Source organism: Protopterus annectens, chromosome 11.part0 (genome assembly GCF_019279795.1).
Source record: "Protopterus annectens isolate FY-2018-M chromosome 11.part0, PAN1.0, whole genome shotgun sequence".
Classification (NCBI taxonomy): domain Eukaryota; kingdom Metazoa; phylum Chordata; order Ceratodontiformes; family Protopteridae; genus Protopterus; species Protopterus annectens.
Window position 1 is genome coordinate 259193661 of NC_056745.1, and position 20972 is coordinate 259214632.

General features: G+C 41.5%; 1 protein-coding gene and 1 pseudogene across 25 annotated transcripts in view; one reads left to right on the plus strand and one right to left on the minus strand.

Moving 5' to 3' along the window:
• C2CD5 (C2 calcium dependent domain containing 5) overlaps window positions 1–20972 on the plus strand; it is a 1731257-nt gene that overhangs the window by 896200 nt on the left and 814085 nt on the right. For all 25 annotated transcript variants that reach the window (XM_044087723.1, XM_044087713.1, XM_044087716.1 and 22 more), the window contains one exon: window positions 17612–17720. In XM_044087723.1, coding sequence (XP_043943658.1) covers window positions 17612–17720 — 109 coding nt within the window. The remainder of the gene's footprint in view (window positions 1–17611; window positions 17721–20972) is intronic.
• On the minus strand, window positions 19146–19815 carry LOC122815317 (annotated as a pseudogene).

Consider the following 20972-nt stretch of genomic DNA (forward strand, 5'->3'; position numbering starts at 1 on the left):
CAGGAGGCAATATAAACAACACCATGGGTGTTACAATTGGAATAACTAGTACTAGTGATTTGCCTGTTTCTTGCTGAAATGTATATATTAGTTTTGTTGACTATATGGGAACATTGTGAACAAAAGCCACATTTAAAGGTTCCAAATCTACGTAAACCACTTGATGTGAAGGAACGTCCACCAAACTCAAATAATTGTTTAATATTTAAATCCCTACGATAAATGAATTTTAAAGGCTGATAATTGGTTAATCCCAAATCAGAAATTTGTACAAACCTATTCCATTCTCTAGTAATAACTTCCTTAATAACCCCAGAGTCACCAGTATAATCTAAAATATATACCTGTTCCCAATTATTGGGCATAATATTAGTGGACTCAGTTTGTATAGGTACCACAATTTCTTGCCCCAAAATAGGAGCAAATCTACCTTTTCTCCCTTGGGTTACCATGTCTGAAACTTCTTCCATTAACTTTTTTGGGTATCCCCTCTCACTAAACATGTCAAGGACCTTACCACATTCCGTAAAGAAATCATCGTCATTTGAGGTCATTCGACACACCCTGACTAATTGCCCCTTAATGAGGTTCTTTTTCTGATAAAAAGGATGACCACTTTTAAAATGCAGATAAGAATTGGAAAAAGTATCTTTACAATGTATTTTAGAGGAAAAACTATCATTGACCTTACTTAAAGAAATATCCAAGTATGTTAATTCTTGCTGGTTGAGATTAAAAGTAAAATCTAAAAAATTAGTGGTACCCTTGAAGTAACATCCTAAAAGCTGCTACCTGGAGCTCTGTACATATTCACCAAGCATTGCCACTTGCCTATCTTTTCTAAATCCACAGCTGGATTTGCCGCTGCAGTCTGGCAGGGATTAATAGCTGGCCCTAATGCTCTTTAACTTCCTCCTCCCTTTCTTAACTTTGGGAATCAACCCAAATGTGATGTCTGCAACAGTGAAACATGAAAAACATAGTACAGTTGTGTACACTTACCATAAATGTAGATGTTTGAGTATATTCACTGTTGCATTCCTGGTTACCCTCCCTCCAGCCACCTGACATCTCTTGCCTCTAGCTTTCCTTCTTGTTTGGCATATATTTTATATCATATATATTTGCTTTTTGCTGGGGGTGTACCATACCATATAATAGCTTCCTATTGTGGGGGCACCTGACTTCTGGGACAAGAACAACTGATGCAATGGCGTGTCAGCTGCATGTTTTATACCCCTGACGATCTGACGTCAAGGAAGAAGCGACAGCATCTGATGCAGAAATCCAAAGACACTGGTATTCAGGCCGGCTGAGGGCTACCTGCAGGCAGATAACCCAAATGTGATGACTGCAACAGTGAATACACTCGAGCATCTACATTTATGGTAAGTGTACACAACTGTACTTTCTTCATTCCATTATTTTGTCTTCTTTTGAACCATCAGCTGCTTGTGTCTTAAAGTTTCTGACTTGGAAACTTTATTTTTAGTTGCCATTACATCTGCCAGAAGAGTTTCTGAACTTCAGGCCTAGTCCTGCAAACCACCCTACGTAATATTTCACAAAGACAGTGTCTCCCTTAGGACTAATCCATCCTTTTTACTGAAGGTAGTCTCAGAATCTAATGTCAGTCAGACACTTCAACTACTGTTTTTTTCCCCTAGTTCTTCTAATAAAGGGGAGTATTTTCTGACCAACTGTTTGTTGCCTTTTCCTCGCTTTCTCTACATAACTCAGTTTCTAAGGTTACTTTGGTGAAATGGCTTAAAGTTTGTATCACATTTATCTGTCAGTCAATAGGGATTCGCCTTTCATGTCCAGTAAAAGCCCACTCAACTAGAGCGGTGGCAATTTCTACAGTCTTTCATGCAAGAGTATCTTTAGATGATATTTGTGCAGTAGCCAGTTGGTCTTCTCTGCATACTTTTATCACTCATTACAAATTGGATCAGGTTTTTAGGGGACGCGCATCCTTCGATTCAATGGTACTTAGGAATGTTCTTCCTTGAGACCCCCCCCCCCCCCAAGATTCAGGTAGCTAGGGCTCTGTCCCACAGTCAAGAATTATTGTGAAGATTGACGACATCAACTAAAGAAGTTATGTCTTACCATAATGTTCCATCTATGTTGTTGATCTTCACTAATCCTTGACATTCCCCCTCCTTCCCCCAGCCTGAGACTCTTCATGAATCAATTTTTTTCCAGAACTGGCTTCATATTAGGGACATATCTGCTCTCTTATTATTATCATTACTTCCTGTCTGCCACTATTTTGGGCAAACTTGATATGAAGTCATTTTGAAGGAGCATTATGGGTAAAGCCTAGCTCGAGAGTTTTGAAGGCGCGAGCTGAAATAAACGACTGAGTCGGTTCCGAGGCTCGAAATCAAGCCCACAGTCAAGGATCAATAACAATCTCAGCAAGGCAGAGGGAAACAGATTTTCAGAAAGCAATGACGATGAGGCCCAAAAAACAAGGGAGGGTCCTCCCAAGCCAAGAACAATCTAAGGCAGACTGACTATATACCCCTCCATGTTTTCCCTTCTTCACCCTGACGGCCCAGTCAACCTTGTTTAATTCTTCACTTCTCTTTTTGGCAACAGATAGCTTTAGACACTTGGATTTTAAAAAATATTCAAAAAAGAGTACAACTGGCAGTAGGATTCACTTCCTGTTTTTCAAGGGATTCCTCTGCATGTATTTACCTCTCAAGACATCTGCAACAACTGGAAAGGCCACAGAAATACCTCACTAAAAGAATCACAGGCCTAAAGCAGATGCCCTACGTTGACCGCCTTAAAAAACTCCAGCTGTACTCTGTCGCATATCGTCTACTCAGAGGCGATCTTTGATTAACATACAAGGCCATGTCAAACCCAGAGCTGTTGGACATGCTACACTTAAAGAAATCCCAATCCCTCAGAGCCACATGCTCCAGGGATCTAAACCTTGTCGTCACAATAAACAAAACATGCTGGAGGGATTGGTTCCTGACCCAGAGACTCCCCAGACTCTGGAATAGATTGCCCATACATGTCAAGCAGAGTGCCTCTTTGGCCCTCTTCAAAAGGAACCTTGACGATTGAATGGGCGAAAGGAAATTCACCCCGGGAATCACATCAGTCGCCCTGCTAGACAGGGGTCCAGGGAAGTAAATAGTGTGGGAAAAAATAGCCAGGGAATTGTTATGGCTAGACTTGTATAGGCCCTAGGGCTGATAGCCTAGTACCAACCTATGAACCTATGAATCCTTCCCATCAAACCTTCCTGTTTCCTTCTGTCCTATCCTAGATCAGATGCTGTGTCAAGAAGTTAGAGCCTCTACCCTCAGGTCAAATAGGGAAAAGATTTTATTCAAGAATCTTTCTGGTTCCAACAAAAGAAGAAATGTGGAGACCTGTCCTAGAACTTACTTTTCTGAACTATCAGAGGTTTTCCATCTGTCCTTGTTACTCATTGCTCCTTTTATATCAGTTTCTTTTATATCCATTATTTTTTATGTTAATACTTCAAAAAGCCAAAATTCATAATGGTCTCTCTACAGTCTCTGTTATCTCATTCGACATCTCAGATTTCTAGTAACTATGGTTTTAGAAAGATCTTCATCATCACATTTCAATTCTCAAACATTTCATTCACTTATGTTTCTGTGTGTCAGGATTACAGATTATATTATTTCCTTTACCCTTTTTGGTTTGAGGTAAGTTTGCCCTTTCAGGCCAAGGACATCTACAAAGCATTCTTTAGCTATGTCCACAACCTCAAAAGCAATGCACAGTTGTGTGCAGAGCTCATAGGTTCATAGGTTAGTACTAAGCTAACTGCCCTTGCGAGCCATTTTAAGCCTAGCCAATTATCCCCTGTGAGATTCAAACCCTGTACCTTGTGTATGTAAGGCAAACACCTTGACCATTAGGCCACCCTCCCAACCCAATTGTAAACAGAGTCACCTGTACTGAGCCAGAAGATATAGCAAACCTCCTGGCTGATAAATTCAATTCCAACTTTACCCCTCTCTCCCCCTCAACCTTCCCTCAGGAAATATCATAAAATATAACACCCCTTACTATCACTAGGGAACATGTCCTTAATGCTCTCTCTAAGACCAAGAGCACTGCATCAGTGTGGCCAGACAGTATCCCAGGATGCCTTTTAAATAGCATGAAGCATAACCTATTTAAATGTAGCTTCCAAACAGGCTTTGTGCCTCATGAATGGAGAAAGGCAGCAGTCATCCCTCTGGACAAAGGTGGGCCATCTACAGACCCTGGAAACTACAGACCCACAAGTCTCACTAGTCTTATATATCAAGCAATGGAAAGAAGAACTATCATGGAGATGATCACTAGAGGTATAGCAAACCTCCAGACACTGGACCTAACTTGGTTTGGTTTCATCAAGGGCAGATCATGCCTACTCAACCTGGTGGAATTCTTTGAGAAGGTCAGAAAAGCAATGGATGAGGGCAAAATCGTTCAGACTGCCTACCTTGACTTGGCCAAGACATTTGACACAATACCCCACTGGGGCATTTACAAACCCATATGTCACCCGGTGGATAGCCAACTGGTTTACAGATAGGACCCAGGAAGTTGGAATTGGGAAATCCACCTAAACAAAGAGACCAGTCACAAGTGGAGTCCCTCAAGGATCAGTCCTTGGACCACTCCTTTTTGACATTTACTTCATAGATGTCAAGGCCAATTTCAGTGGTCTTTGTCTCTGGCTGACTAAATTTACAGAAAATGGCAAATTAGAAGCTGTCATTGAATGTCACACTCACACAGATGTTCTCCAGAGGGGGCTAACACAGACAAACAACTGGTGTCAGAGCCATGGGCTAAAACTTAATGCCAATAAATGTGTAATCGTATCCTTTGGTAAGTCATCCATCCCTGGTAAATATCATACTGACAACACACCCCTTAGAGTTGACCCAGTAGTCAGGGCATTAGGGACACACATAGATAGTAATCTAGCCTTTGACCATCACATGTCTACTATAGTGAGGAAGTCATTTTATGTTGCACAACTTATAAACAAAGTTATGGCATCTAAGTCCAAGGAAGTCATTGTTCCACTGTATTCGGCATTCATCAGACCTATCATTGAGTACAGTGTCCCCTTTGGTACGTATCTAACCAGGCATATCCAACAGTTGGAACATCCACAGAGGTTCCCAACTAAAAGGATACAGGGAGTAAGTAAAATGTCCTATGCGGACCGCCTCAAGGCCATGTCCCTGTATTCTGTCTCCTACAGGCTTTTGAGGGGAGATCTATGCCTGGCATACAGGACATTGTCAGACCCCACTCTGATGGATCTCCTGCATATCCACAAACCAAACAGCACCAGAAATACCCATTCTAAAGACTTAAACCTTGCCTGTGATATAAATAGGACGTGCTGGAAAGACAGGTATGTATCCCAGAGACTACCACATCTATGGAACAGACTTCCCATCTATGTAAAACAGAGTTCCTCCCTAACCCAATTCAAGTGCAACTTGGACAATTGGAAACTGGAAATTCATCCCTGATTTGATACCTATGACTCTAATGGACCCAGGTAAACTGCAAATGGTTCATCACCCAGGCCCATCCTTATACTTATCAAGGGTATCAGAACTTCTCAGAGACTTGGAATGCATGGCTAGGCTTAAAAAGGCCCTTGTGGTCATTAGCCTAGTAAACACCTATGAACCTGTGGTTGTCAACAACTTCAGGAGTGTTTATTGAGTGTCTGACTGTTGTAATAGACCATTTTAGGCCGCAAGCATTCACAATTTTTTTTATATTTAAACAACTGTCTTATTTTTACCTTCTTTTGAAGGTTGTCAAGAATCTGTGCCTTGAGTAATAAAAAAAAAAGTTTTCTCAATCTGGGATATACAGTGAATCTAGAGAAATGTTCTTTAATCCCATCCCAGGATAGTGTTTTTGTAATGTCTTGTGTACAACTCTTCTGATGTATTTTCTTCCTCAGGACAAAATGAAATTTTGCATTTCTGTATATATTCGAACCAGAGTCTGGCATCTGTCAGTGAATATCTCAGGTTTCTACTTTTAATGGCTTCTACAATTCTCATGATTCTTTTAGCCAGACTACACTGAGGAAAATTTAATGATTCATCATATCAATTTAGACCCAACACCGGCACCCACTCTCATTTCACATCCCAGTGTCGGGGTTTGCAAAAAAGTTAGCTGCTCTGGTAGATGAATCAGTTGTCTGTCAACCCAGGTGTTCCTTTTACCCTTCCATCTCCTGCTTAGTCTGTAGCCAGAGATAGCTCAGACTTTACTTTGGGAGCTGTTTCCAAGGAGGTGAATGTTCATGGTCTTTGGAACAATCAGGACAAATTAAAACAAATAAATGTAAAGAAATTATGGCATTAATAAATACTCCTAAATCTCTAAACCATCTTTGGATTCCTGTCCTTCTATTAGGACTCACAGATAAAGTCATAGTGATGTCATACACAAACAGATAGGGGTAAAGCAAATCCTACCACCTTTATAGAGTAGCTATGGTAGCATGGAAACCAACAACTCAGCCATTCTGACCCTTACAAGGTGTCAGAGCAGATTGTTAGAACAGACAAGATTAACATGACCACGACAGACCCCCCCCCCCCCACACACACACACTAATCAAAGTTGCACCTAGGGATCTTCCAGGAAATGATCCAACAGTGGGGAACACCTCAAGTAGATCTGTTTGCCTCTAGTTCTGCAGTATTTGTGAGTTGTTATCCCTTGACCTTTCCTACTCTTCTATCAAGATTAACTCTTATCTACCTCTGCTTGTCTCCCCATGTAATCCACCTTTCTATCCTCCCTCAAGTGAAGCAGTTTTTGTAAGAGGTTTTATGTATCCATCCACCTAAGACAAGTGACTTCTGCTTGGGATCTTAATCCTGTAATCGAGAAACTTACACTTTTAACCTACTCGTGAAGCTGATTTGAAGTTCTTATTTTGGAATGTGTATCCTTTGTTGTCTTTTCTGTCTGCATTCAACTTGAGGTTTATTAGATGTGACTTGAATCAGAGACTGCAGTTAGAACTAATCTCCTTGAATGAAAGCCCGATGATTCTGAGATCATTGTAGCCGGTTGGTTTTCCTCCCTTAGGGTCAGATCCAACAGTTTGGAAGATTTCAGCATCTACTCTTAACAGACCTTCTCTTGGAAGCAGAAGGGGGGAAACCTCTTTTTTAGAAAAGCCCAGCAGTCTTTTCAGGAAGCTCCTTCTGAGGGTTCCATCTGTGATGGGGTGGTGGGGTAACAACAGTGGGCACCATGCTTGTGGCAGGGGTGGTCCTCAGAATCAGGTCTTTAATGGGGCTTTCAGTGGGAAGCAAACTCAGTCAGGTTTGCCTGACTGTCCAGCTCTGGAGGCAGTCGGGAGGGTCATTCGTCTCTACACCAGGAAGGTTTGGAGGCCATTACCTCAGACACATAGGTGTTGTATCCAGAGGCTGTACAATTCTATTTTTAGAAACTCCAAATTTAAATCCCAAACATCTCCCAGACATACCACCTTGTCAGAGAAGGGATCCAGCCATTGAAATTCAGAAGCTATTAGAAAATCAGGAGGTCCTATCAGATTAGGGTAGATCCAGAGTCTATTCAAGGTTCTTTTTGGTTCCTAAGAACAAGGACTTCAGGCCAATTTTTAATTTGAACATGTCAAATCTTTTTATAAAACAATCCAAGTTCCAGACAGTCACCTTGCAGTCCACTCTGTCTCTCTTGAGGAAGGGATGACTGGATGTCTTCAGTCGACACCTACCATCATATAAAGATAGTGAGGCATTCCAGGAGGTTTCTGCATGTCTGACTGGGAGCCAGGCATTACCGATTCTGTGGGCTGCCCTTTTGCCTCACCACCATGCCTTGGGTGTTCACCAATTGTATGGCAATTGTGGCAACCTGACTCAGGCTGCAGGGGTTCCAGGTGCTTTCTTACCTGAATGATTGGCTCCTGTCTCCACAGGAGCATCTTTAGTTAGAGCCAGGGACACCTACTCCAGTTGTACAGCTCCTTGAGAATCACAGTTGGCTATCAGATGTTCAGTTTTTCCTCTGTGCAAATGATAGAGTTCGTAGGCTGCCACTTGGGCACCATTTCTCAGATTGCAAGACTCCAAGCTTCCAGAGTATCAGCCCTGTGGGGTCTAGCCTTTTCCTTGTTGTTTTACCCAAAACCCCAGCTTATCTTATTATCAGGACACATGGCAGCCACCATCTGCTTGGTTCTCCTAGCGAGGTACCACATGAGAGTTCTGCAGTGGACACTGATGGTGCAATGGTCTTACTTGACACATCAGATGGAGTTCCCCATTGTGCGGACAAAGGTCTATCAAAATAAGATCTCCATTGGTTTCCACTGGTAGACTGTTCTCCCACCTCTTTTGAGCACGGTCACAATGGACACCTCTCTTCTCCGGTGGTGGGGGCATTTCAAAGGAAGGACTATCCATGGGACCTTATCCACTGCCAAGGCCAATCTTCATATAAGCATCTTGGAGATGAGGGTGGTCCTGCTTGTGATGCAGGCCTTTCAGGACATTCTTCCCAGGGGTGTGATTTCTGTTCAGACTGAAGACATGTCAGTTGTTTGGTGTCTGAATAAACAAGGTAGAACCCATTCCTATCCTCTTTGTGTGGAGGCTATGAGAGTATGGCACTGGATGATTTCATCTTTATGGTTTCTAGTTGTAGTGCACATCCTAGGAAGATTCAACATACTGGAGGACAGTTTGAGCAAGAACATTCTCTTTCTGTATGAGTGGTCCCTGAATCTTTGAGTTGCCACTCAGATTTTTTTGGCACTAGGGCAATCCGCGTTGTGATCTGTTAGTATTCCCATCCAGCACCAAGTGCAGCAGCTGTTATGCCTTAGTTCCTCCTCAGGGATAGTGACCCAGGGGCAGAGTTCTTTATGCTTGGGCACTGGGCCTTCTGTACATTTACCCCCCCAGCCTGCTGATGATAAAAGTTTCTTCAGAAGGCAGCCCATTGCAGAGTGACTGTAATCCTCATTACCCCCTTTTGGCCCCATGATGTGTAGTTCCCCTTTCTTTGGCCTCTTCTGAAGTACCCTCCTTGGATCCTGGATCTCATCCAGAGTCTAATTTCTCACCTGGAGGGTGTGGACCTGCCGAAACCTCAGACATTCAGGTTAACCATGTGGTTTCTCCAATTCCCTTAATGGCCTGAGATCCCAAGCCTTCTGATAGAGTAGTGCATGGATTTGTAGACTGTTACTAGGCTAACGACCCGGGGGGCTTTCTAAGCTTAGCCAAATTTTCCAAAAGAATACTGAAGTCCTGTATCTTTATAGGACATGAGAGCCAGGCAGTAATAAGCTACATTTGTCCATAAGGGACACTGGTGCAAGGCCTGGTGTAAATGTCCTATTCCCCATCCACTGGTCTAGGTTGTGCTTAAACTGGGTAATAGATGAACTCAGCTTCATAAGGATGGGAGGCCTGTTACACAGGAGGGGCATTCTCTGGAACACATATTTGTCTCTCCATCATGTTTTGTCTGACGTCACAGGGACAAAGTTTAGGTCCTTAGACCTGGTATTTCTGGTATTCTTTTACTTATGAATGTGTAGGAGATTCATAAGTGTGGCGTTTGTGGATGCCTTGCAAGCCAGGCATTGATCACCCCTTGACAAATTATAGGAGACTGAGTAGAGGAAAGGGGCTTTGAAGTGCTTTGCATAAGGCAGGTTTGTTATGCCTTGTATTATTTTTGTAAGGAACCTCTGAGGTCACTCTAGTTGCTGCATATGCCTGGTCAGGTACCTACCAAAGGGAGCACTGTACTCTGTGATTGGTCTGATAAGGGTGGAGTACAGTGAAATAATGATCTCTTTGGACCTAGATGCCATGCCCTTACTTTATAGGTTGTGCAACATAAAAGGATTTCTTCACCACTGTGGACATGTGGTGGTCGAAGGTAAGGCTACTGTCTATATGCTTGCCCAGATCGCTGACCACTGGGTTGACTCTTAAGAGGCATATTATCAGCATGGTAATTAGCCGAGATGGTCGACTTCCCAAAAAGCACAATTACGCATTTCTTAACATTGAGTTTAAGACCATGACTTTGGCACTATTTGTTAACCAGAGACAGACCTTCTTGAACAATGTTAGTGTGTGCAGGGGAGTTGGTGATAACTCCCAGCTTGCAGTCATCTGCAAATGTAGTCAGTCATAAACCTTCAGCATTTGCTTCCATTTCAGAGAAATAGATGCCAAAAAGGAGCAGTCCCTGTACGGAGCTCTGGGTGGACTCTGCTAGTGACTGACCTCTCGGTGGAGGTAGCCTCACCTATTTTGACCTCCTGTATTTTGTCCTCTTCTCAAAAACTGTTTGTGCATAGGGTAAATGCTAATAAGTGGAATTTTTTCACTTGTTGGACTACCTCTAAGGGTTTGGATCCCTTTTCAGCCTCTGTTGAGTTCATGGACTTTCTAGCAGATTTGTTTAACTCAAGACCCAGTTATTTTACTTTTGTGGTGCATTTGGCAGCTATTTCCAACTTTCACATTGATAGAGACAGAGAAAGTACATAACTTTCATTTCTGATGTTGTCTTTTCAACCTGTGGGACAGAGACTCCAGCCAAGTAAAATCCTAAGGAGATCTTACAGAAAGACATTGCACAATACAGCCTTTGGCTGCTTTCAGAATTTTGAAGGCTTTCCCTCAAAGGTACTTTTTTTGTTGCATCCTGTGGTGTGGGACTTGGTCCCTCCATGGGATTTACCGTTCACACTTCATGCCAGCTATAGGAGAAGGTTCAAATGGAGGTGCAGCCAAAAGTCATTGTATTGGAAGTCTTTATTCTTAGTGACTGTTGTTTCTGCCAAGAGGGTGTCAGAACTGCAAGCCCTTTCTTCAATACCTCCTTGTTTGTTTTTTTCATAACTACATGGTGTTCCTCTACACGGATACTTTCTTTCGTCCTAAGGTAGCTACAGAGAACAATTTGAATCAGTCAGTTTGCTTATCGATGTTGTCTCCTGAATTTTTAAACAAGGAGGAATATTTACTGCATTGTCTTGATGTGCATAGAAAATTTATATTTTACTTGGACAAAGCCAAATCTTTCAGAAAGTCTAAACAGTTATTTGTTTCCTTCTCCAAGGCCCAGTTGGGCACGCCAGTGTCTCAGGTTACTCTCACCAAGTAACTATCTGATTTTATTTCCTTTGGGTATAATTTGAAAGGAAAGCCCTTGCATTATCAACTGACAAGTCATTCTACTACAGCTATGGCTACTTCTACAGCTTTCTTCTCCACAGCTGCTTTGGGTGATGATTGTGCTGCAGCTACTTGGGTGGGCCCTCACACATTTGTGTCCCACTACAAATTGGATATTCATTTGAGATGCAGAGCTTCTTATGGTTCCACTGTATTGTGCAATGTCCTTCTGTAAGATCTCCTTAGGATTTTACTTGGCTGGGGTCTCTGTCCCACAGGTTGAAAAGACAACATCAGAAATGAAAGTTATGTACTTACCATAATGATTATATCTGTGTTGTCTCTTTCCATATCGTTCAAACCCCCCCCCCCACCTGCCCCTTCTGTTACTCCAAGTTTCTCAATCATGGAATGACTGAGTCAGGCAGTTTGAATTATTTCCTCCTTTGTTGGGAGGGATCTTTAGTGTTTTTCTGTTGAGATTGAACCTAAAAGGAAAGCTGAACATGACAGAACTAAGATTTTTAGGAAAGCTGAACATCTGTTTATCTCCTATGATGGGACAAAGAAAGGGCAACCTGTTCCAGATGACTATGCCTTGCTATTGCTTTTTGTTATTCCCACCTTAGTAAATCTCTCTTCAGCAGAATGGAAGCACTTTAGAGCCTTATATTCTTTGTTGGATACTGGAAAGAGGTGTTCTCCAGAAGCATACTGGAGGCAGCTACTTGGTCGTTTGTACATCCTTTTACAAAGAATTACAAACTGGATTCCATCTCCAGGTCCAGAACAATCTCTGCTAGGACCATACTCCAGGAGTACTGGATCCTAATACTTCCTCCTCCCAGGTGGGATAAGCTGTGGCAATCTAGCCATATAGCTTTAGACTACTGCAGCAGTGATACTGATGAAGATAGTACAGTTATGCAAGTTGCAGTAAACATAACATGAAGTCATTAAGTATGTTGCACTCATCAGTAGATATTTGAAGTGATCACCACTGCAGTAGCCGCCTGCCCTCCCCATTCTAGTATTGTTATGTATTTTGAAGAACTTATGTGTTCCTAACTTTTCTGTTGATTTTTCCCTCAAGACAGTAAGGTACCTTACTTTTCAGGGCGACAAGAAGGTCCTGAGTGTTTTTCACAGCCAGATTGCTATTTTCTTCCTTTGGAGCTTGTGCCACAACAGCCTTGCTGCGTTTGTGGTGGGGAGTCAGAGACATCTGGAGAATGGCTGGCCATTGTATCCTGGCAGAATGTAACCCATACAGCTTTAGGCTACTTCAGTGCTGATGACTTCAAATATCTACTGATGAGTGCAACATACACAACTGTACATTCCTTTGAGTGCATCATTAAAACATGTTTTTCCTGCAGACTTCTGCTACTTGTCTCTTTATATTTGTCTCTTCATATTCCAACAACAAATCGTTTAACTTAAAAATCTCAGCATGCATTTGGTAAGTCTTTCACTGTAGAATGACTGAAGAGATTTCTCATTCAGCTACCATTACCATCTGCTTTTTCCACCTCTACTCCCCCACAGTCCTTTCAGTCTCCTTCTGGGTTTTCACAGTTGATTTTCCTTTTGTTTCACTTTTTCCCTTTCCCTTGTCTGTTAACCTTCTTGGTGTCATAGGCATGTCAGCTACCCATTACTGTTAACAGTTTACAGTAGTTTCCCGGCTTTTGATGTTTCCGGTTGTTCTCTGCCCAGGTGTCTGATTTTAGCTGCTTACTGTACTGCCGCCATCTTGGAATTCCTGTTGTTGAAGTGTTTTGGTTAGCTGTAAGGGTCAAGGGATTTTCTGAGTGATCATGTTCCAAAGCAAATCTGTACTTATGACATAGTGCCATAATTAGTGGTAGACATTTGCTGAACTGCATAAACTTTTATTTCTACAACAGAGTTATAGGTGCATTTGTAACACAGCATGCATTAACAGCAGCTCTGCACAATGGTAACTCAAGACTTTGCTGTCATCTCCATATCAATGCTTGCTTTAGGAGAGCAAGGCTTGATCAGTAGATGGAGAGCTGCACCATGATCAGACGTAACTACTCTGTTCATTCTTCACATTTTCTTTGCAGGGCAGAAGCGGGAAAAGGAACCCTTTACACACTGGATATCCACTGTCAACTCTGATGTTACCTGAAAGTGGCACGCATTTTCAGAAAGATAGATTAGCTGATAATTTCCACTGCTCAGTGGAGGGAAGGCTGGCAGTTGACAAAGAGGATATTTCAAGTGGACTGTCAAGTGTATTATTTTTTGCTTTCAGGCATCAAACCACACACTGATGAAAGGTACAGTCAGAACCTACTCCACTTGAGGAGTGGCTTTCTGCTGTGCACAGTGCCTCTATGTGGCCAGTGGGTATTCATTGTGCACCTTGACCAAGCATTACTGTCTTGACTGTTATTCTGACAATCTAGCCTTCTGCTGTAAGGTGGTACTTCAGGATATTCTGAACTCTGCTGCAGTACAGTACTCTAGCTCCTTCCATCTTGGCAGTCACTATTTGAGATTCATCCCAGACAAGGGTTCTCCAAAAGTGTCCTTTGCTGTTAGATATAAAGGATACTTTTTCCATTGTATCAGTTGACCTTTGAGAGGGCAGTCATTGAAGGATCCTAGCATACCCTTCTTTGATCCCCATTTGGGAAAGCATCGTCTTCATTCTCAGCTGTTGGAATTCCCTATAATTTCAGAAGGTGTATATGTGTAGATTATGCATTATCAGTGTAGGTGTCAAGTTTTCATTGCTATTTTTTGATTTGTAAGAAGATGCTTACTAGTGGCTAGAAAGTGAAGTGTCCAGCTTAGGGTGAAACATGCTTATGTATTCATTGCATGATGTTGTGCTGTGTGTATTGATACAGGTGCTCATATGTACTCATGAGTGATTGTTTTCCAGAAATTTTGTTAAATGCTGATTCTCTGATAGGATAGATTAACTCAGGACCCACCATGGTGAGTCCTCTTGTAGGACATCTATAATGGTAAGAGCGTGTATTATTTTTTTACTGAAAAGATCTTCTTTTGGAATGCTTTTACAGTAGAAACAAAGAACTAGGTCTCATTTTGTCAGGTTGGAGGACTACTTAGCAGGTTTTGCTTTCCAGGCATCTTCACTGTGACTCTAGCAGCCAGTTTTCATAATAGTTTGTAAGGTATCCATTTTATTTGCTCTCCATTGTTTCCAGTAGCACACTGGAATTCCGTAGCCTCATACTGCCAGTAACTTGAACTAATGCATGTCCTGCTTCATTTATATCATGTTTAATTTGATGAACAGGACATAGGGGCCTGGCTTTTTTTTTTTTAAGTTTACTGTCTTTGCAGAAGACCTTTCATTCTGGAGATCAATGACTATCCAGAAAGATCTTCCATCCACTCAAAAGTCCTTTCAAGTGATATAGCAGAAACAGAAAAGGCTTTACCCCCCACCCAAAAAAAACTATCAAGTTAGGGTGAGAGGTAGCAGTTTGCTTTCTTGTAGCCTGCTGTCTGACAAGGCTATTCTAAGGATCCTTGTTACTTGTACGTAGCTGAACGTCTTCTCTCCAGGTAGAGCTCTACAGCACTGCTGATTTTCCAATACTGCAGTTTTCTAGATTCTACATAATTGATTAGAAAGGAACTTCTCTCCAAACACCTGACTTATTTCTGTAGTACTAAGGTGCTTGAACAAATATGTAATCATCATGAGTTATGCAGGTTTTTCCCTCTTGTTCTTAAATGACGACACCTCCCTCAAAGTGCCAGGTCCCAGTTTTTTTACAAGATAGAATAATCCATCATGTTTGAAGAAGCCAGCAGCATCAGAACTGTGCGTGGTATTTTTTCCACTTAGGTCAAAGAATTGATGATTTTCAGGACTGTTCTGAATTTTAGAAGCCCAAGACTATATGTAATAAGGCAAAAATGTCAAGTGGTCCAGCTGTGGTGGCATAGAGAGATAAAACCATGGCTACAGCCCAGGCAACCTGAATTTGATTAGCAGCTCAGGCACTTGATGGTGCAGGGGTGGATAGGCATACCCATCGAGGGGGGGGGGGGACAGGGTACATACAGCCAAAGGCACTTATAGGGGAGGGGTCATTATTGTGGTGCTCGTCCTGAGGAATGATTTTTGCCTCACCAAGCTACTGCCTGGCGGTAGCCTTCATTATTAAGTGTTTGAAAGTGTGCACTTCTAGGGGAAGTCATTGTAGGACCCTATGGTAACATAAATAGTCCCACTGACACTGTGTGGGGAAGGGAGGTAGCGTTAGGCCACTCAGTGTGGAATGCTAGAAAAGGCAGAGGCAACCCTCATGGCTACCTCTATGAAGACTGTACCAGATATCTGACTAGTGTACTACACTGGGATAGTTCTTTATTATGGGAAAATGAATGGGCAGAGTCTGACTGGGGGAAGCCTTGATGGTCAGTAGGTATGGGGGGAAAAAGGCACATAAAAATGTTCAGAACTCAGAATAATATGATTTGTCCATCCATTTTCCAGCTGTACATCTCAGGTCTAACATGGTTGATGTAAAGAAATCATGCTATGGGGAACCTGTTTATAAATTCCAGTTGTGTGGTAGAGTTCAAAAAGAGTGCATCTGACCTGAGATGAAGGCCCTTTTTCAGTTTTACAGAGTGCATGTGCAGTGGTTGCTTCATGACTCCAGATTCCACAGCAGCATCCTTCAAATGAGAATGATGTAAGGTTACAGAAATTTGTAATACTTCATCTATTGCCATCTGTGTAAGCTTTGACTATGACCCATATGACTTGTTTCATTTAGTGACCCAGATGCTGGAGAGCCGGTGGAGGAGGGAGAAGGATCATGATGATTGTAGAGCCTGTTTATGTGCCCTAAAGGGGGAAGGATGAAGGCAATTGTCCAGGAATGCACAATTTGCCTGTATTTTGGACCACCTGCCTTGGTGTGTGCCCTTGGCCTTCAGGCCTTCTTTATGCCTTCTGATCTCATCCTTTGTATTAGCTTAAGGTTGCAGGTGCATAGCGGGAAGGAGATCTGTAATTCTGCTGGTCTCATTCTGACTTTGATATCCTTGGTTCATTAAGACCACTCTGGTGTTTGTAGAGAATGATGAATTATTCTTGTCAGGATGGCTGTGTTTGTACCTATTTGCTATTATGTTGTTATGGTCCATTGACCTTTTCTTGAAGACCTGCAAAGACAATTACCTTAGTGAATTGTGTGGTGTTCAGCCTCTGTACTTCGCAGATTATTTAATGAAGCAAATATTACAATTTCATGCAGCTTATGGCCATTCTTCCTGTGATTCTGCAATGGATTTTTGATGTCTTTGTGTAATCCTCCAACCTTAAAATATATTACATTCTTGCACTGCATCTTATGGCTTGAACTGATGGGCTTGACTCATGGGCATTTCAGAAGTAGTGAATTGCATCTTGAGCACCTTTACAACACCACGTAATATATGCAGTCCCTTTGACTGATCTCAAAGCCTATATTCCAGAGTACCTGCACCAGACCATTAAAGAGCCAGTCAGTGTATAAAACACTCCATTTGTCTTATTCAAAAGTCGAAGTTGAAGTTGTTTTATTCACTTGCCCAGAATTGTCAGTTTTCAGAACGGGCTTATTTCTTATTGGGTAACAAACTTACTTTGATGACATTCATTCTTATCAGCACTTATCACCCAGACAGTCTGTTCACAGTGGTAACTTGATGAACCTGTTTGCTGTGCATGATGTTCTAGTTAAGAGCTGAATTGCACAAGTCCAGAGAGAGCAGCACCATGCTGCACCAGTGTGTGCAGACTAAGGGTGTACCATTTTGTCAGTAAGCTTTAAACACGTCCCCCTAAGACAGGTTTTTGGGAAGATCTTTTTTCCCCATCACCATCCTTTCTTCGTGAACATGCCCCATACAGCACCTGCTTGTTAGTCCATATCACATGATTTTCCATTAACATGAGATATGAGATTTAAAGTTTTAATGGTGTTCCACTTGACCATAGTTTTTTTTCTTTAAGTTTTACTCGTCCAACTCAATGAAGCACAAGAGAAGGAAACTTTGGTTTTATGTGATTAAGGAAACAAGCGTAATTAATATGTTTTGGATGCGTTGACATTAAACTGTTGAACTGCTGGCTTTAAAAGTAGCCTAGTAGATAATTTGTTACACAAAATTTTGTGTTAGAAACAGCATCCCCACTCTAGTCTCCACCAGTGCGTGCAATGTAGAATTTTGCTTTATCTGTATAAGGAAAATGGATGAATTGCTTTTTGAGTATTAATTCTGCATTGTTTCAATTACATAATGTTTTAAAATAGTTGTTTGATTGTTGGTCTTATTTTGTACACTTTATGTATTCGTTCATTTTTCTTCTTTAGGAGTTTCCATTTTTCACATTGATGTCTTTCCCTCCTGGATTCCTTCTTCACGTGGGTGGTGTTGTTAGTGCACGGTCTGTGAAGCTTCTAGATCGTATTCACAATCCTGGTATGGTTTACACTTATTTGCCCAAAGTATTATTGAAGCACTTGTGTGCATGTGCGTGCTTTTGCAGAGCATGTGTTTGTACCCAGTAATGGTAATTTTGAACCTGGTTTTCCTGAGTCATTATAGTATTGCAAAAGAAAATAAATTTGTTTTGTCTAACAGGACTGAATTAAATGCAAATTAAGAAGCCCTGACTGTGACCCAGGTTAGTTTAGCAGTCCAGTTGCTGTAGAAGCCAATGTACAGTGGGAGACGAATAAGGAGACTGTCTCAGGAAGGTATGAGGCACACCCAGTGTAGCTTCTGTGGAGAATGAAAGACTAAAGAGATGTCAGCTTGTTAATATTGTGGGTGTGGTCCTAAAGAGGACATCATTGTGGAGGTGAAGACTGTTTTGTCACAGCACCCCATTACACACCTTCACGTCCAGAGCTTAGGTTCGACATATCAACCAACTTTACAGCTGGTTGCAGTGTAACAGCCTGTGCAGTCATTCTTGTTAGCAAAATGTAGTACCAGGTGTCTGAAATCTGTGGTGACAAACTCTAGTAGTTGAGTCCGAAAATGGAAATAACAAGTGGCATAAAAAAAAAATACAAACTAAGAGATCTCTGGCCTCTTCTGGCTTGCAAAACAGGTAAATATGTATATGTTGTTGTGCTCCACTTTCTTCATTGCTATTAAAAATGTAGGCTCTTCCATATGATATTTAAACTGCCGTATTAGGGTTGGCATGGGCATAGGTAGGCACTAGGCTATTGGCCCAAGGGCCTACATAAGCCTAGCCAACAAGTTTCCCTGGCTTACACCACCCAAGAAAGTTATTTTCGTGTGCCCCTGTCAAGCAGAGCCACAGAAGTGATCCCCAGGGTGTATTTCCTATTTCCCATCAACTTATAATAAACAGCCTTCACAGGTCTTAAACCCAGAACCCCATACTCAAGATTATATCACCCAAGATGGGACTTGGACCCACAATCCCTGACTTAGGAGGCCAATGCCTTATCCATTAGGCCACTGGGGCCTGACACTGGGCCATGTAAAGAAATATTAAAAAAAAAAAAATATTCTCAACTGTGTACATTTTTATTTTTCTGATGAACATCTCAATGAATGGAACATTCTTTATTCAGATATGTTGTTTGTTCTTCTTTCAGGTTTTCCCGGTTAGGGGTTGCCACAGCGGAACTCCGGTCCGCTAATGATTGACAGTAGATTTTTTACGGGTGCCGAGGTGCCAGTTCGACACCCAACCTTCAACGAAGGCATGCCCATTCTACGCATGTCTTTCGAACGTCGCTCGACCGTGGGGAGGACATGCAGAAGACTCCACACAGAAGGCGCTCCTGCCGAGGATCGGACAAGAGAACCTCTTACTGTGAGGCACCAACGCTACCGCTGCACAACCGCGGCTTATTCTTTAATCAGATATAAAGAATATAAATAATTTTAAACAGCTTCAAAAACAGCTTTATATTGTAACAGCTGGTGAAATAATACCTTCGATAAATTAAAACTCTCCAAAATTCATCAAATGACTGGAGTCTCAAATGCTAGACCAGCACTTTCAGTTGCTTGTATATCCAGACTGTCAAGGTATGAAAACAGCATATATGGTATTTAAGGAACCAGAAAAGTGTATTTAAGTACAAGGGTCTGGAAATGTTCACAAGAACACATTAATCTTCCTTTAGGGTATCCAGCTGCTTCAGCAATTGTTGCTCTCTTCTTAACCTCATTCTCTCCTTAAAATCTTCAAGCTCTTACCTTTGCATTTTCTCTTCTGGAGGAAAGATCTCCCTCTTTTGTTTAATGACATACTCCTCGAAATATTCTGCTTGATTCATAGGTTCATACTAGGCTATCTGCCCTAGGGCATTTATAAGCCTAGCCAGAGTGTGTTTGGCTTTCGCCACCCATTTTAAATGAATTTTGCTATGCCCTTTTTCGAGGTTAGTATACTGTGCCTCTGTCTAACAGTGACACAGAAATGATACCCGGGGTAAACCTACTATCTCCCATTGGAGATCCAAAAGACTGTCACAGGAAACGACATGTACAGCATCATCCTAAGCACTTCTAAACGAACACCCATTCTAATGAACTTTTCATCTGCTTGTTGATTTTCCAAAAGTACTTCCTGTAGATTGATGACAAGAGAAAACCTGAGTAAGGTTGCCATGTTTTTGTATTTATTTGAGAAAATAATAGACTTTTTGCCTTTTTTGGAACTGTTTTGTTTCTACAGTTAGTCAATGTATAGTTTTTTTTTTTATTTTTCTAAGGTAATGTTTGCTTTACGCGGTGGGAACATTATTTTTTCTTTTACCTTTCAGCCCATCATACCATAGCAGAAAATGTATGCACATGCCAGTATGAAGCATAGCGGTATCAAAAGGAATAACTGTGACAGTAATCTGAAAGGTTTTACCAGGCATTTTTCCTTTCAGGCTTAACTAATAGCTGTAACCACAAGATAAAAAAAGTTGCACTGCACCCCCTCCAAGTGTGGAGTAGGGATGATCCCAGGGTATGAACTCAACTGTTTTTTTCTGTATAACATCTAGCAGCTCTTTTTATCAAAAGAATGCAGTTTAGTTAGGCTTAGGTTTCACTTCTTAGTTTTACTGCGTACAGTTTCTATATCCATTTTCGAATTTGATGGTTGCATTTGTCACACTGTTGTTAAGCTGCAAGAAAACCCAGAGTAAACTACTTTCTCCGTGCCATTTGCACAGTTGGAAGAGCTAGCTGGCACATCTGCTGTATGGATCTAGAACTGCCTTGTACATTGGGTATATGGGACTCCCAGCTGTTACTGTAGATTATCACGTCATCCAAATAATCAGCAACACATTGGGTATGAGGTTTTAAAATTCTATCCCATCTTTGAAGTGAGTCAGAGGCTCCATGTAACATAAAGGTAACACTTTATACTGAACTAGACCATCTGGAATAAAAAAAATATCTTCTTCTTAGCATATTCTGACAGTAGCCTTTTTCAAGTCTGGCATGGTACCATAGGGTGTCTTCTCCTAACCATTTAGTTGTTCATGTGCCCCAGCCATGTGTTAGGAATCAGTTTGAGACCTCTTTTTGATAGATAATAGGTGTCTGCAGTATGTTATACTGTTTTGTTGATTTTGGTGTAAGATAACTATTAAAATAGCCCAGTATTAACTTGCAGTATATTATGAATATTGATCAAGATATAACCATAAACCCAGTTTCTGTAAAATTCTTCATTGCTCA